The following is an 18,773-nucleotide window of genomic DNA, read 5'->3' as shown; positions in this document are numbered from 1 at the left end:
ATTGTTAGAAATGTAAGCTCACTTGTAACAGACCATATTTCCCCCCTCTTGTTTTTTAGCCTCCACGAACGTCTCATCCTGTTGTGAGATTCTCCTGTGTAGATTGTGAGCCAATGGTAATAGACAAACTTCCCTTTGACAAATATGAACTTGAACCTTCACCTTTAACTCAGTACATCCTGGAACGAAAATCTCCCCATACTTGCTGGCAGGTAATTTATCCTTACCTGTTGGACAAAATCTATAACCACTGTTGGATCTGGGAATTGTTTAAAGAAATTTCAAAGATTAATCTGGGAATAATTAGGCTGAATCTGTTAATAATGTTTCTCAAAAATGCTATCAAATAAACAATAGGGCCAAGCAAAACTTTCACACTGATATGAATCATTAGCCTACCATACCTTGACACTTATGGCAGTCAAATCTGATGAAATTTCTGTATTTGAGGATTTGGAAGCCTATCAAAAGACCTTAGGTTTATAATTCATTGCCTGGGGGATGTAACTCTATTCAGCTATGACTTCTGCAGGTGAAGCACAACAGATTGGAAGTACAGATTTCTTTTCTTTATCAATGTTTTTTAAAAATATGTTTCTATTAATTTTTTTAGAGAGAGAACCTCTACTACTTCCTCCTGCACGCCCCCTACTGGAGATGGAGCCAGAAACCTGGGCATGTTCCCTGACCAGGAATCTAACCTAGACCTCTAGGTGCTTGGGAGGATGCCCAAGTAACTGAGCCACACCAGCCAGGACACAATATATTTTTGACAAAAAACCAGGAGCCCTGAAACTACTTTCTGTATTAGTGTAATGTAATCAAACTCTTTGTGGTACAAAGCATATTGGTGTGTGTAGTTTCGATTTTACTTGAACAAAGCAAATGCACATCATTGGCTCTTCCAAGTGTGATCCTTCAGCCAGAAGGGCTTGCTTATTTGTTACTAGATTAACCTTTGGATTTTGATTTGTAAAAATCCAGACATGGCAGTCACAGCCTTTTTATTTAGATGTAATAAGGAAGTCCTACATTGTAAGGATGTCTGTTCTATTTCTAAACTATAGTACCATGTAGAAATCAATAATTGTTAGAGTCTATTTATACAAGGAACACTTTCAGACTGCCATGTGTTTCATCCTAAAATCTGTTTCATGCTACATTGCTACTAGTTGTCTTTAAGCTACTTAAATTCTCCAAAGATGCTAATGCTGGGTAGAAAAAACTGAACAAGCTTAAAGCAAGGATGTAAAAGGGCAAGAAACAGAACAATCTCATAAATATAATATTGAACGAAAGAAGGAAGACATAAAAGATCACATATTAGCTGTGGCTGGTGTGGCTGGTATGGCTGGTATGGTTGGAGTGTCGTCCCGTCCACCAGAAGGTTGAGGGTTCCCTGACTAACTCTGTTAAAAGTCAAGATAGTGGTTTCTCTCGGGGCTGCAGAGTAGTGACCAGAAAAGAACATGCGGGGGCTTCTGGTCATGTTCTATTTCTTGATCTGGGTGCTAATTACACATGTACATTCACTTTGAACATCCATTGCGCTATATACTTATAATTCATGCACTTTTTGGAATGTATACTTATATTTCAATAAATACAACCAAAATGTACTAGAAAAAAAGGGATACATGTAACAGAATGCTGATTTAAGTCAAGATAGGACATTTAAATTTATGTGTTAAAAAAGTTTGCAAAAAAGCAAATACAATTATAGATTATACCTCTTCCCTAAAATAAACCCTCTTTTTTGTGTGTAGCACATTCTTGTAAATGTACTCCAGGGAAACTTAAATCCTGTTCTCCCTCCCTACATCACCGCTCAAATATGCCATATGCCTTTTTTCCTGACCTTATGTTACTTTGGTTTAGAGTAGTTTAAATGTGATTAATTAGTGGGTCTGAAAAAGAATAAGATGAGCCAGGAACCAGGAAATTTGGCAAAATCATAATGGAAACTTGGATTTTAACTCTAGCTCTGCCACAAACTATGTGGTTATGAACCCAACACTTACTTTTTCTAGACTAGATGGTCTCTAATGATCTCTTTGAACCCCTAAATTTTATGAATCTGTGGGTGATAAGGAAAAACTCAAGGGGCTTATGGTAAATTAGGGAAGATAAGAAGGGAGGGAGGGGACAGAGGGAAAAGAAGTGAGAGAGGAACAAAAAAAAGTGCTTTTCTTTTCTCAGGAATCATAGGCCTGACTTTTGTTGGTTGTGTGTAAGCTTTTTATCCTTTACTAGGGGCCCAGTGCACAAATTCGTGCATCTCAAAAGGAACTGTGGGCTGCAAGGCCACAGTGGGCACAGGGACGGCCAGCCCCTGCGCCCCGCCCAGCCCCTCCCACCATGGCCCCTAGTCCTGCTGCCACCACTCCTATGTGCTGATGGTGCTGGCCTCGCTCACAGCAGCCTCGCTCACACCCGCTGAACAGTGCCAAGCAATTGGGGCCAGTGCCATCAGCAGGTGCAAGCAGCAGCTGCTGTTCTAATTGCCCCTCAGGTGTAGAGGGTGGTGGAGAAGCCCTCAGGGGCAATTGGGGCTGCCAGCCACTGCTTGCACCCACTGACAGCATTGAGCAATCAGGACCAGTGCCAGGCACCAGCAGCAGATGCAAGCGGCAGCTCTGGTGCCAGCACCTTGTGCAAGCAGGGCTGGCACTGGCAGTGGTTGCGAGCAGCGGCTGCTGGCCCTGATCACCCCTTGGGAGCAGGGGAAGGTGGAGAAGCCATAAGGGGTGATCGGGGCCAACAGCTGCCACTCGCACCCACTGACGGTGCCAAGCAATCAGGGACAGCGCTGGGCACTGGCAGCAGGTGTGAGCAGTGGCTCCAGCGCCCACACTGGGTGTGAGCAGGGCCAGCACTGGCGGCAGGTGCAAGCCCTGGGCAGGACCGTGGTGTGCAGGGGAGCAAAGGATTTTTAATAACCACCAGAGTCTTGCTCCAATGACAGCAACCGGTGCCCCACCTTGGTCTGGAACCCTGGCTCACCTGCTCCACCACCCCACCATGGCCGATGCCCACCATGTTCCACGCATGCCCCCTGGTGGTCAGCGCACATCATAGTGACCTGTTGTTCCACCATTCGATCTACTTGCATATTAGCCTTTTATTATATAGGATGATGACTTCCCCCTCTTCTATTATACACAATTGGGAAATAGGGGGAAATCCAACATGTTTTATTACAGTTTTCTGTTTCTATTAAGTTTCAAATTAAGACAAAAATCTAGTAGATGAGTCATATTTTAGCAATTGTTTTGTGGAGTCATAAATAACATAGGAAGGATTTATTCTTAGCTATAACTAAATATAGCAAGAATTTAGTGAACTAGTAGGTGATATTGCTGGTACCAAGAATTAGCAAGGTAAATGGATCCTGCTTACCATTAGGGTTTGACTTTTGTCTTAACCCTGTTGAAGGACTCATGAAACACAGAGAAAACATGTTTGCTAGAGGACTCTAGCCCAGCATATCAAGTGTATGGGACTTGACAATATAAGATATATCAAATCAAGAATATCAATAAAAATAAGATGATAGCCATATGTAATAAAGATTAATGTTTTGATAATTATTGAATGTTTGTTCTACCAGCATAATTTACAAGATAAATGACTTCCAGAATGAACCAAAGCATTTTCTTCCTGCCTCAAAATAATTACCACCAGTGCCTGACTATTCAGTAAATACTTATTGGATCAAAAATGAATAGTAGGTAGGGGAATGGGGCATCAAAGGGAAGTAGAGCAAGATTTAATAGTAGTACACATGAAAAATGTTAGCATAATCCTTTAAAAGGGCTTTGTTTTTATAATTGCCTGCTTTATGCATGGGCCATCTTCCATTTTCCTAAAAGTCTTTACTCTGGTCACCACTTCTTTTGAGAAGTCAATTTGTTTTAATGGCTGGTATCACTTAGTGGTATTGCAGCCTTATTTTCCATTGTTCTAACCAAGTAAATATTTGGGTACTGTTGATGTAGACTGCAAACTCTGAGTAGTTATTGCATATACAGTTTCATTTCTTAATATAAGTTATAAAAGAATTGTGATCTGAACATTCTTATTTAGTATGATATATTTGGTATAACCATAAGCTAAAAGCACTATTTCCATTTTTAAATTACAATTAAATTATGCCATAGATGTGGCTATGGAATATTGCTATGAGTTTGCTTTTACGTAAAATCCATATTGTCATAACTGTATATTACTTCATATTATTCTCAGGTATTTGTTACTAGCAGTGGAAAATACAATGAACTTGGATATCCATTTGGTTATTTAAAAGCCAGTACAACTTTAACTTGTGTAAACCTCTTTGTGATGCCCTACAACTACCCAGTTTTACTCCCTCTTTTAGGTAAGTAAAGTATGTCCTATTTAATCATCTTTAAAATACAACAAAATATACATGATGGGCTAAGCACCTTAAATGTAGTCAAAGAGTAGTTGATACCTAATATATAAAAAATCTAAATATTCATTTGAAAGGATAGAATTTGCATACTGTTCTGTTTTGTTTTCTTTTTGTTGCCTTTAGATCAAATGGAAGAGACACTTAACCTTTGGTGTGTGATTCTTACGCTTTTCTTGAGGTTGCAAGGTCCAATGCTGTCACCCCTCCCTCCCAACCTCCATTTTAAAAAATATATATTTTTATTGATTTCAGAAAGAAAGGGAGAGATAGAATCATCAATGATAAAAGAGAATCATTGATCGGCTGCCTCCCACACACCCCACACTGGAAATCAAGCCTGCAACTGGGGCAAGTGCCCTGGCCAGGAATCAAACCGCAACCTCTGGATTCATAGGTGGATGCTCAATGTTCACTGAGCCATGCCAGCCGGGCCTAACCCCCAGTTTTAAGTGCACTTGCCTTTTTCACAGACTAGTTTGAGCCAAAAAATGCCATTGATTGGGATTAATGCTCCAAAAATTTGATCGTTTTCTTCAGAAAATAGGGCTTCTGTGGGAGTATTGGCTCACACTAATCCTATATAATAAAACCCTAATATGCAAATCGACTGAACGGTGAAATGACCTGTCGCTATGATGTGCACTGACCACTAGGGGTCAGAAGTTCAATGCAGGAGCTGCCCCCTGGTGGTCAGTGCACTGCCACAGGAGGAGCACTGCTCAGCCAGAAGCTGGGCTCACAGCTGGTGAGTATAGTGGCTGGTGGGAGCTTCTCCCACCTCCGCAGCAGCGCCAAGGAGCAGCCAGCCAAGCAGTAAGGAGCAGCGAGAAGGCAGGCAGTAAGGAGCAAGGGGTCCTGGACTGTGATAGGGCGCAGTCTGGGCTGAGGGACCCCCTTCCCACAGTGCATGAATTTCATGCACTGGGCCTCTAGTTCCTTCATAAAAGGATATTCAGTGCTCTTGAGGCACCTGGTTTAGGCACGGTAGCAATTTATGGCAATAAGTACAACAATAAATTCTACAATAACTGTAGTTGTAGACACTTTAGTTTCCATGGCAATATTCTAAAATGAACAACTCCAGGAGAAGTTACTCAAATATCACCAAAAACATGTGTAGAGATTTTTTTTCTCATTTAAAAAGCCACATTTGTTTAGAGTAATAATACCACATGGTATCCTTCTAGTTGTAAAGTTGTGAACATTTTTATTTGGTGGAGTTTCTTAATTTTTGCCAAAAGAACCAAACCTTACTGAGTTTTAGTCATTAAAAGCATAATACTTTTTATTATGGTAAGTGAACTAAATCAGACAAAGATAGACAAATACCATATGATGTCACATATATGTGGAATCTAAAAAACAAAATAAATGAACAAAACAGAAGCAAACTCCCCCAACCAAAGTGACTTAGTTGTTGAGCATTGACCTATGAACCAGGAGGTCATGGTTCTATTCCTGGTCAGGGCATATGCTGGCTTGATCCCCAGTGGGGGGCATGCAAGAGGCAGCCAATCAATGATTCTCTCTCATCATTGATCTTTCTATCTCTTTCTCTCTCTCCCTTTCTCTCTGAAATCAATAAAAATATATTTTTATAAAACAGAAGCAAACTCATAGATACAGAGAACTTTATTTATTTATTTATTTATTCCTTTTTATGGTTGCCAGATAGGAGGGGGTTAGGGAGTTGGATGAAAAAGGGGAAGGGAATAAGTTGTGCAAATTGCCAGTTATAAAAACTGTCATGAGGAAGTAAAGTATAGCATAGGGAGTATATTGTAATAGGTATGTATGGTGTCAGATGGGTATTAGACCTATGGGGTGATCACTTTGTAAGTTATATAAATGTCTAATTACTATGTAGTACACCTGAAACTAATATAATATGGTATGCCAACTGCAAATGAAAAATAAAAATTATTGGAAAAAACATAAGATTTTTAGTGCTGTATGTACTATATGTATTAAATGTACTGAAAAGAAATTATTTTAAATGTTGCAAATTAAGGTTAAGAATGGGTCGTCATAAGGGTGGGTGTGGGGTGGAAGGGGTCAATGGGAAAAAATGGACATCTGTAATACTTTCAACAATAAAGATACATTTTTAAAAGAATGGGTCATCATAAATATATTAGTATGATTGTTCTGTGTAGCCTGTCTACTTTATTTATTAGTCTAATCTAAAAGTATCCTCTAAAAGATGATTGCCACTGCTATAAATATAGGTTATGTCCCTGAGATTAATAAGACTACCAACAAAAACTACCTGTATTTTGTGGATTTATTTACCCATTTTTCTTAAATATACCTTTATGACCTCAGTTTTCACAATTATACAATGAAGGATTAGACTTGATAATTTTGTTGTTGTTGTTGTTAATCCTCATCCAAGGATATTTTTACATTGATTTTTAGAGAGAGTGGAAGGGAGGGAGAGGACAGAGAGAAACATCAATGTGAGAGAGACACATCAATTGGTTGCCTCCATCACATGCCCCAACAAGGGCCAGGGATCAAGCCTGCAACCAAGGTAAGTGTCCTTGACCAGAATTGAACCCAGGATCCTTCACTCCCCAGTCTGACACTCTATTAGACTAGATATTTTTTACTTAGACTGTAAATAGTATTATTTTTCTACTTTCAAGTACACTTTTTATTTTGAGATATTTGTAGATTCACCTGCAGTTGTAAGAAATAAAAATAGATATGACACCAAAAGCAGACAACAGAAGCAAAAACAAACACGACCCCTCCATTCTGCTTTTGAATCCACTCATTGAACTTTTTACTTTGTTTATTGCATTTTTAATTCTAAGATTTCCATTTGGTTCTTCTTTATATCTTCTGCTTCTCATTCACTTTCTGTTTCTTTTTTTAATATGTTTTCTATTGATTTTAGAGAGTGAGGAAGTGAGGAGGAAGAGAGAGAGAGAGAGAGAGAGAGAGAGAGAGAGAGAGAGAGAGAGAGAGATGTCAGCTGCCTCCGGTACATACCTCAACTAGGGATCGAACCGGCAACCTTTCAGTGCATGGGATGATGCTCAACCACTGAACCACACTGGCCAGGGCTCATTTTCTATTTCTTTGCTGAGGCTTTCTATTTTTTCATTTGTTTCAAATGTGTGTAATTGGTTGTTGAAATACCTTTTGTTATGGTGGGTTTTTAAACCTTTATTGAATATTTTTAACATCTCTGTCATTTTGGCGTTAGTGTCTCTTGATTGTCATTTTGAATTTGTTTTGAGATCTTCCTGGTTCTTGTATGGTGAATGATTTTCAGTTGAAATCGGAACATTTTCAATATTGTGAGTTTGTGGATCTTATTTAAATCTTCTGTTTTAGCTTGCTTCCTCTCACATTCCTCTGGCAGAGATTTTGAGGTACTTTCTCATTAGTGCCAGAGTGGCAGAAGTCCAGGTTCCCCACTTGGCTTCCCCTGTTGACACCCAAAAGGAGGGGGCTCCTTTGGCTCCTTATTATTGCTGTGCAAGGATAGGAGTTCTGGATCCTCACTACAAGGATACCTCTCTGGATGGGAGAAGTAGCAGTTTCTCCTTACTCTTCTCCACATGGTCTCCACTGACACCAAAGGGGTGGAGGTGTCCTCATTACCATAGGACAGTGGAAAAGTTCTTTAAAACTATTATGGGCTGAATTCCGGCATTTCATCTTTGGTCTAAACTCAATCTACTTTCCAAATTATTACATGAAAATGCCCTAACTAGAATAGCTGGTCTTCCATCAGAAGTTGAGATATATAGCACTTTACAAAAGCAAGACCCACCCTCTAAAATTGGTCTTTGCTGATCTTACAGGTAATAGAGATCAGATGTGGACATAGCATAATGGTTAAGAGGAAGCATTCAGTTCTTCCTTTGCCTCAAACTGTCTGTGCCTAAGTTGCCACATTCCCAGACTCCCTAGCACTATGTAAAGTCAAATCCTGACAATGTCTTCCTGGTTACCTCTTAGTCTGTATCACTCTGTTCCCCAAATGCCAAGTTCTCCTTCTCTCTGAAATGTATTCTAACACCAGAGAGACATATGTAGCATTTGTTCTTGGTTCTTCTTAACCTGCAACACTGAGAATCCAGCCCTGCCTAGAGAATCATGATCCTTTGGCAAATATCCCAAACCAGAAACTTCAGAAGATTCTTTGATTTCTCCCCCTTCCCTAACCCCACATAGTCATTTCAGGCCATCCCATCCTTGACTCAGTTCCCATTCTTCCCTTTTGCTTCAAATATCCATTTCCAGGCTTTTCTATAATCTGTGACTTCTAAGAAGCATAGAGTTTTTCACACTCTTTGAGGCTAAAGGTCCTTGTGTCCATGAATCCCAAACTTGGGTTTCATGCTGAGGTTCAGAAATAGACACTCCTTACATTTCCACCATTACTTCACTTTCTGGGTTGTGCGGCTCCCATAATGTTTAAGTATATGGACTTTAGGGTGTAGCTACTCTGCTATGAATCCTGGCTCTGCTGTTTGCTAGCTTTGTGCTTCAGTTATTTCATCTGTAAAGTGAGAATGATATTACCTACCTCAAAAGGATTTAGTTGGGATTGAATGAATACAGTTAACTGTACATAACTCACGTGGCAAATAGTAAGTACTCAATAATGCTATTGGCATTATTATTGTTGTTGTCATTATTAATAACTATGCTATCTTAGTAGCCCTTGAAGGCACTGTTTCATATTAAAGATACAATATAAAGATACAGGATGGTTTTGCACTTTTAGTGGGCAGGGCATTAAGTAAAAAGGCAAGTTAAGTCACATACACTTCATAATGCCCAGAAATATCACTGTATTACTACATAGTGCCATAACTTTCCAAAAAGGTGACCTCTGTTTCTTTATCAGTTCAAGGTTTCCAGCAAAAGTAGCTAATGTAATTAAGCATTAAACTTACCTAAGGATAGAGAAGTGAGGCTTAATTGGATCAATGAACTACCATAACAATCACATTAGTAGGGTGGTAACCAGATTATCATAATTGGCAAGAAGACTATCTCTCAGTTAGGAAATTAGGATTTTTTGTTGTTGTTGAGGACCAATAACTATAGAGTTTAAGACATTAATGGCAGCTTTTTTAAAATACAGGGTGTCCCAAAAATGTATACACACTTTAACAGCTGGTTCTATAACATTTTGAAAATGAAATGTATTTTAATCTACACTGCCTTTATAATGATTCAAAGTGTATATACATTTTTTTGGAACACCCTGTATATCGCATTCAATTCTTCTGGGTTTTTTTTTAAATTAAGAACTAGGGACTTGTGTAAAAAATAAACTTTAGATCCACATTGAGACCAGGAGGAGCAAAAGAGAATAAATGCATATACTTTTATGTGGATTAATCACTATAGATTTAGTGCTTTACAGCTTACACCATTTTTCATTGTATGTGGTGTTTTCATGTACATAATATAGTTCTCAGAACAATGTTGTGTGGTAAGGCAGTTATTAAATTGATTTTATAGATGGAATGGAGACACAAAAAGGTGAAGTAATTTCTCAAAGCTCACTCAGCTAAGAATGTGGATGAGTTTGGACTCAAACCCACATCTTCCTCCTCTTCCAAGTGGGAAATGGGGAGAAAGGAACTGGAAGATAATGAGTCAGTAGTTTTGGGGGTATTGGCAGTATCATTTTAATTTCTTTCTACACTCACTTTCTTGTCTTTCAAATGTTGATTAGCTAATTTTTTATGACATCTTTACTGTAGCCTCCTACAGACTACATGTGAATGGAAATTTAATACCTTGGAAATCATTTTCTGAGCTATAGAGAAAGTGACTAAAGCACTGTCACCCTAATAGATCTCTACTCTTAATTTAGACTGTGGAAGATATTCTTTCTTCCTCCCACTCCTGTTTCAAAGAATTCGACAAGAAATAATTAGACTAAATTGGCTCCTGGGTGGAATCATTGCAATCTGCATTGTTAGAAATATTACAACTATTATTGACTCTCATTATCTAATCTATTTATGTCTAAATGTCTCTCCAGTCTTGTGGTATTTAAATTTGTCAGTTAGTTTCCAAAATCTGCCTAATTCTCAGCAGACTTCACATAAAGACACAGTAAAACACGATATCTCATTCCTCTGTCAATATATGAATGGTTTCTAAAAGACCTGCATACTGCCCTAGCCGGCTTGACTCAGTAGATAGAGCATCGGCCTGTGAACCGAAGGGTCCTGGGTTCAATTCCAGTCAAGGGCATATGCCTGGGTTGCAGCTCGGTTCCCAGTGGGGGGCGTGCAGGAGGCAGAAAATCAATGATTCTCTCTCATTCATGTTTCTATCTCTCTCTCCCTCTCCTTTCCTCTCTGAAATCAATAAAAATATACAGTAAAAAAAGACCTGCATTCTACAATGAGCCAGCAGTCTCTTCAGATCTTTTTTCTTCGTTCTTTCTACCCTGTTCCAAAAGAACAAAACCCCACATTTTATGACATTGTAACTTCATTTAAATTAGTCTCAACAGAAGTGAATAATTTATTATAGCAGTAAACTAACTAAATAATTCAGAATATTTACTAAATAAATGTAATAAATAACTAAAATAATTCAGAATTTCAAATAAATTTGTAGAGAAATTATGCTTATGGCATAAGAATGGTTTTGTCATTGGAAGTAAAAGCATTTGTTTTTGGATAGGAGCCAATAAAACCCAAAGAAACAAAATAAAGGTCGAATTTATAATATTTTTGGTATTTATAGTAAGTGTGGCAGGTTCGTGTTGATGTCTGGGATATCAATTTTGAATTATTATATCAGAAAAGAAATATTTTTTTTACCATCAGAAGGAAATAGTGAGCTGTTTTGGAAATTTTCATGTGGTGTATATAATGTATTTACATTATTAAAAAAATTAAATTTAAATGTGAAAAGATGGGGTATCTGCTTATTTAAAGAAAATATTTTGAGAGAGAAACCAAGATGGCGGCATAGGTAAACACCTAAAATTGCTGCCTCGCACAACCACTTCAAAAATACAACTGAAAGACAAAACAGACATCATCCAGAACAACAGGAAGGCTAGCTGAGTGGAAATTCTACAACTAAAAGGAAAGAGAAAAGCACACTGAGACTCAGAGGAGGTGAGGAAGTAAAGTGCAGAGGCACGGAGGCGCGCATGGAAAGGGCTGGCTACTGAGTACGTGGTTGTCTTTTTCAATCCAGAGGGAGACACAAGCTTCTGATGGCCCTGAACTCCAGTTCCAGGTGAGTCTCTGGGGACCCAGACTCATACAGGGAGAAAATGGACTGTCTGGCAGTGGTTGGAACTCGAGGGTGGCTTTCTCTCAAAGGTGCTTACAGTGATTACCGCAGGACACTGAGACCTGGGACCTCTTAGGGCAGGGTTGAGGATCAGCCATAGCTGTTTGCTCTGCCCTGTTGATTCCCTGAGACCCCGCCCCACCCAACCTGTGCACAGAGGCTTTTACATATGAATGGTCTGGCCCTTTGCAATCTAAAATTACCTAACAAACTGCAGCTGGGTCAGAGAGACACAGAATATCCATAAAAAGACCCAAGGCCCACAGCAGCTTGCATTGCTTCACAGCTGGGCCTCATCTGGGCACCTCCAAATCCCAAACAAAGAAGAGGAATCTGCAGATCTCTCCGTAGCACCTGCTGGGTAGCCTCAGGCAGAGGCTAAATTAGCACCTCCTTAGAGATCCAAGAGCCAGTGTACCCAGTGGTCAGAGTGGACCATCCAGATTACAACTCCTCAGATCCATAAGGGACAGACTCAGGGAGCACCAAAGCCCCACTGAAGCAAGTCTTGCCCCATAAGGGTGTCTCCAGCACAGTTCTCCAACCGTAGACACAGCTGATTCTCACAGCCAGTTGGCCTGGAGGTCAATTCCTCCCAGTGATACCTACAACAATTAAGGCTTAACTACAACAAGACTGTGCACAAAGGCCACAAAGGGGTGCACCAAGAGTGTCCACCTCAGGTAATTGGGGAGGCTGAGCCACTGGGCCCTATGGGACACCTACCATACAAAGCCACTCTATTAACACAGGGAAGCAGCCAAAATGCAGAGACAAAGAAACAGGTCACAAATGACAGAAATGGAGGAAAGCAAACTACTGGATATAGAGTTCAAAACCATGGTTATAAGGTTTTTCAAGAATTTTCTAGAAACCACCAATAAATTTAGTGAGACCCTCAATAAATCTAGTGAGATCCTCAAGGATATGAAAAAGGACCCACTAAAAATTAAGCATACACTGACTGAAATAAAGAATATTATACAGAGATCCAACAGCAGACTAAAGGATCGCAAAAATCAAGTCATAGATTTGAAATACGAAGAAGCAAAAAACACCCAACCAGAAAAGAAAAAAGAATCCAAAAATATGAAGAAAGTGTAAGGAGCCTCTGGGACAACTTCAAGCGAACCAACATCTGAATTATGGAGGTGCCAGAAGAAGAGAGAGAGCAAGATATTGAAAACCTATTTGAAGAAGTAATGACAGAAAACTTCCCCTACCTGGTGAAAGAAATAGACTTACAAGTCCAGGAAGCACAGAGAACCCCAAACAAAAGGACTCCAAAGAGGACCACACCAAGACACAAAGACACATCATAATTAAAATGCCAAGAGCAGCCGAAACCGGTTTGGCTCAGTGGATAGAGCGTCGGCCTGCGGACTGAAAGGTCCCAGGTTCGATTCCGGTCAAGGGCATGTACCTGGGTTGCGGGCACATCCCCAGTGGGAGATGTGCAGGAGGCAGCTGATCGATGTTTCTCTCTCATCGATGTTTCTAGCTTTCTATCTCTCTCCCTTCCTCTCTGTGAAAAATCAATAAAATATATTTTAAAAAAAAATGCCAAGAGCAAAAGACAACGAGAGAATCTTAAAAGCAGCAAGATAAAAACAGTTAGTTAACTACAAGGGAGTACCCATACGATTGTCAACTGATTTCTCAACAGAAACTATGCAGGCCAGGAGGGAGTGGCAAGAAATATTCAAAGTGATGAATAGCAAGAACCTACAACCAAGATTACTTTACCCAGCAAAACTATCATTCAGAATTGAAGGTCAGATAAAGAGCTTCACAGATAAGAAAAAGCTAAAGGAGTTCATCACCACCAAACCAGTATTATATGAAATGCTGAAAGGTATCCTTTAAGAAGAGGAAGAAGAAGAAAAACGGTAAAGATAAAAATTATGAACAACAATTACATATCTATCAAGAAGTGAATCTATGGGGAGAAACCAAGATGGCGGCATAGGTTAACGCCAGAGAGTGCTACCTCGGACAACCACTTCAGAGATATAACTAAAGGAAAGACAGACATCATCCAGAACCACAGGAAGGCTGGCTGAGTGGAAATTCTACAACTAGGAGGAAAGAGAATATCATACCCAGACTCAGAGGAGGCGCAGTGCTGAAGTGAAATACTCAGGTGCGGAGTGGGCTGGCGGCGGAGGGCACAGTTGTTGTTTTCAATTGGGAGGGAGTTTCAGACTCTGAGCTCCAGATCTGGGCGAGTCCCTGGGGACCCAGACTCAAACGGGAGAAGCAGGACTGTCTGGCTTCGGTCGGAAATCAAAGGCAGTTTTCTCTCCGAGGTTTGCTGCGGTTGCTGGGACTCTGAGAGGCAGAGCCCCTAAGGACGGAACTGAGAGCAGCCATAACTGCTTGCTCCGCCTGCCCTGTAGATCCCCTGGGGACCTGCCCCGCCCAAGCCCTGCGCAGAGCCATTTGCTGGATAGACTCAGGCAAACGCTAGATTAGCACCGCCCTAGAGATCCAGCACAGAAGCTCTCCCACTGCAGACACAGCTGACTCTCATAGCCAGTTAGCCTGGAGGTCAAATCACCCCTGGTATTACCGACAACAATCAAGGCTTAACTACAAGACTGCGCACAAAGACCACTAAGGGGTGCACCAAAATAAGATAAAAAAATGCGGAGACAAAGAAACAGGACACAAATGTCAGAAATGGAAGATATAGAGCTCAAAACCACACTTTTAAGGTCTCTCAAGAACTGTCTAGAAGCTGCCGATAAACTTAGTAAGGCCCTCGAAAAGACTGGTGAGACTGCCGATAAATGTAGTGAGATCCTCAAGAAATCTAATGAGACCCTCGATGTTGTGATAAAGAACCAACTAGAAATTAAGCATACACTGACTGAAATAAAGAATATTATACAGACACCCAACAGCAGACCAGAGGAGCGCAAGAATCAAGTCAAAGATTCGAAACGCGAAGAAGCAAAAAACACCCAACTGGAAAAGCAAAATGAAAAAAGAATCCGAAAATACGAAGATAGTGTAAGGAGCCTCTGGGACAGCTTCAAGCGTACCAACATCAGAATTATAGGGGTGCCAGAAGATGAGCGAGAGCAAGATATTGAAAACCTATTTGAAGAAATAATGACAGAAATCTTCCCCCACCTGGTGAAAGAAATAGACTTACAGGTCCAGGAAGCGCAGAGAACCCCAAACAAAAGGAATCCAAAGAGGACCACACCAAGACACATCATAATTAAAATACCAAGAGCAAAAGACAAAGAGAGAATCTTAAAAGCAGCAATAGAAAGAAACCCAGTTACCTACAAGGGAATACCCATACGACTGTCAGCTGATTTCTCAACAGAAACCATGCAGGCCAGAAGGGAATGGCAAGAAATATTCAAAGTGATGAATACCAAGAACCTACAACCAAGATTACTTTATCCAGCAAAGCTATCATTCAGAACGGAAGGTCAGATAAAGAGCTTCACAGATAAGGAAAAGCTAAAGGAGTTCATCACCACCAAACCAGTATTATATGAAATGCTGAAAGGTATCCTTTAAGAAGAGGAAGAAGAAGAAAAAGGTAAAGATACAAATTATGAACAACAAAAATGCATCTATCAACAAGTGAATCTAAGAATCAAGTGAATAAATAATCTGGTGATCATAATAGAATCAGGGACATAGAAAGGGAATGGACTGACTATTCTTGGGGGGGAAAGGGGTGTGGGAGATGCGGAAAGAGACTGGACAAAAATCGTGCACCTATGGAAGAGGACAGTGGGTGGGGAGTGAGGACGGAGGGTGGGGCGGGAACTGGGAGGAGGGGAGTTATGGGGGGAAAAAAGAGGAACAAATGTAATAATCTGAACAATAAAGATTTAATTAAAAAAAACAAAAATAAAGAAGTGAATCTAAAAATCAAGTGAGTAAAAAATCTGATGAACAGATTAAACTGGTGAATATAATAGAATCAGGGGCATAGAAAGGGAGTAGACTGACAATTCTCAGGGGGAAAGGGGTGTGGGGGGTGTGGGAAGAAACTGGACAAAAATCGTACACCTATCGGTGAGGACAGTGGGGGAGGTGTAAGGGCAGAGGGTGGGGTGGGAACCGGGTTTAGGGGAGCTATAGGGGGGAAAAGAGGAACAACTGTAATAATCTGAACAATAAAGATTTAAAAAATTAAAATAAAGAAAATATCTTTAGTTGTTTTAATGCATGTGGTATTCAAGAAACATATTTAGTTGGGCAGAATTTAAACTTCAATTTAGCATCTCTACTTGCTTTTACTAGTGCCATCAATTTTTTTCTTTAATTCTTTATTGTTTAAAGCATTACATATGTCTCCTTTCCCCCCCATTGACCTCTTTCCGGCCACCCCCACCCCCCGGTGCATGCCCTCACCCCCTGGTGTCTGTGTCCATTGGTTAGGCTTATATGCATGCATACAAGTCCTTTGGTTGATCTCTCCCCCTTATCCCCGCCCTCCCCTGCCTTCCCTCTGAGGTTTGACGGTCAGATCGATGCTTCTCTGTCTCTGGATCTGTTTTTGTTCATCAGTTTATGTTGTTCATTGTATTCCACAAATGAGTGAGATCATCACTCATTTGTAGAAAATAGAGAACAGCATAAACTGATGAACAGGGACAGATCCAGAGACAGAGAAACAGGGATCAGACTGTCAATCCCCAGAGGGAAAGTAGGGGAGTGTGGGGGTAATGGGGAGAGATCAACCAAAGGACTTGTATGCATACATATAAGCCAAACCAATGGACACATACAACAGGGGGATGAGAGCATGAGTAGGGGGGGAGGTTGGGGGTCAATGGGGGGGGATGAGGACACATTTGTAATACTTTAACCACTAAAGAAATTAAAGATAAAAAAATGAGTGAGATCATGTGATATTTATCTTTCTTTGACTGGCTTGTTTCGCTTAGCATAATGCTCTCCAGTTCCATACATGCCGCTGCAAATGGTAAGAATTCCTTCTTTTTTACTGCAACATAGTATTCCATCATGTAGATGTACCACAGTTTTCTAATCCATTCATCTGCTGATGGGCACTTAGGCTGATTCCAAATCTTAGCTAGTGTAAATTGTGCCACTATGAACATAGGGGTGCATATAGCCTTTCTGATTGGTGTTTCTGGTTTCTTGGGATATATTCCTAGAAGTAGGATCACTGGGCCAAATGGGAGTTCCATTTTTAACTTTTTGAGGAAACTCCATACTGTTCTACACAGTGGCTGCACCAGTCTGCATACCCACCAGCAGTGCATGAGGGTTCCTTTTTATCCGCATCCTCGCCAGCACTTGTCATTTGTTGATTTGTTGATGATAGCTGTTCTGACAGGTGTGAGATGGTACTGCATTGTCATTTTGATTTGCATCTCTAAGATGATTAGTGACTTTGAGCATGTTTCCATATGTCTCTTGGCCTTCCTTATGTCCCCTTTTGAAAAGTATCTATTTAGGTCCATTGCCCATTTTTTGATTGGGTTGTTTATCTTCCTTTTGTTAAGTTGTGTGAGTTCCCTGTAAATGTTGGAGATTAAACCTTTATTGGAGATAACATTGGCAAATATGGTCTCCCATTCAGTGGGCTTTCTTGTTTTATTGATGATTTATTTTGCTGTACAACAGCTTTTTATTTCGATGTAGTCCCGTTTGTTTATTTTCCCTTTAGTTTCCATTGCCCTAGGAGCTGTATCAGCAAAGATATTGCTACGACAAATGTCTGCAATTTTGCTGCCTGTGGATTTCTCTAATATTTTTGTTTTCCCATCTTATGTTTAAGTACTTTATCCATTTTGAGTTTATTTTTGTGTATGGTATAAGTAGGTGGTCTAGTTTTGTTTTTTTACATGTATCTGTCCAATTTTCCCAACACCATTTATTGAAGAGACTGTCTTGACTTCATTGTATGTTCTTGCCTCCTTTGTCAAATATTAACTGAGCATAGTGGTTTGGGTTGATTTCTGGGTTCTCTATTCTATTCCTTTGATCTATATGTCTGTTCTTATGCCAGTATCAGGCAATTTTGAGAACAGTGGCTTTCAAATACAGCTTGATATCTGGTATTGAGGTTCCTCCTACTTTGTTTTTCTTTCTCAGGATTCCTGCAGCTATTCGGGGTCTTTTTTTATTCCAGATGAATTTTTGGAGTGTTTGTTCTAGGTCTGTGAAATATGCCGTTGGTATTTTAATGTGAAGTGCATTGAATCTATAGATTTCTTTGGGTAGTATGGACATTTTAATGATGTTGATTCTACCAATCCATGAACACAGTATTTTCTTCCATCTGTTTATGTCTTCTTCTATCTCTTTTTTCAGTGTCCTGTAGTTTTCCGAATACACGTCTTTTACCTCCTTAGCTAAGATTATTCCTAGGTATCTTAATTTTTTTGGTGCAATGGCAAATGGGATTGCTTTTTAAATTTCTCTTTCTGTAAGTTCATTATGGCTGTATAGAAATGCCTTAGATTTCTTGTCATTAATTTTGTATCCTACTACATTGTCGAATTCAATTATTACGTCTAATAATTTTTTGATGGAGTCTTTAGGGTTTTCTATGTTCAGTATCATGTCATCGTGAATAATGACAGTATTATTTCTTTTCCAATTTGGATGCCTTTTATTTCTTCTTCTTCTCTGATTGCTATGGCTAGCACTTCCAGAATTATGTCGAACAGGAGAAATGAAAGTGGGCATCCCTGTCTCGTTCCTGTTCTTAGGTGAAATAGTTTTAGTTTTGTCCATTCGGTATGATGTTGGCTGTAGGGTTGTCATACAAGGCTCTTATTATGTTGAGGTATGATCCCTCTATTCCCATTTTACTGAGGACTTTTATCAAGAAAGGGTGTTGGATTTTGTCAAATGCTTTTTCTGCATCCACTGATATGACTATGTGATTTTTATCTCTCAATTTGTTTATGTGATGTATCACATTTATTGACTTGCAGATATTGTACCATCCTTGCATTCCTGGGATAAATCCTACTTGGTCATGGTGTATGATCTTTCTGATGTACTGCTGGATCCGATTTGCTAGAAT

The 18,773-nt window shown here is 39.8% G+C and overlaps 1 protein-coding gene across 9 annotated transcripts in view; it reads left to right on the top strand.

The window, feature by feature from the left end:
• Positions 1–18,773, top strand: part of LOC132225091 (integrator complex subunit 6-like) — a 69,635-nt gene that overhangs the window by 31,818 nt on the left and 19,044 nt on the right. For all 9 annotated transcript variants that reach the window (XR_009450789.1, XM_059680304.1, XM_059680306.1 and 6 more), the window contains 2 exons: positions 60–212; positions 4,246–4,378. Coding sequence is in view for 8 of the 9 variants with exons in the window: in XM_059680304.1 (XP_059536287.1) it covers positions 60–212; positions 4,246–4,378 (286 nt within the window). In the remaining variant the exon portion in view is untranslated. The remainder of the gene's footprint in view (positions 1–59; positions 213–4,245; positions 4,379–18,773) is intronic.

The sequence above is a fragment of the Myotis daubentonii genome, chromosome X (assembly GCF_963259705.1).
Source record: "Myotis daubentonii chromosome X, mMyoDau2.1, whole genome shotgun sequence".
NCBI classification, from domain to species: domain Eukaryota; kingdom Metazoa; phylum Chordata; class Mammalia; order Chiroptera; family Vespertilionidae; genus Myotis; species Myotis daubentonii.
This window is presented reverse-complemented; position numbering and strand designations above follow the sequence as displayed.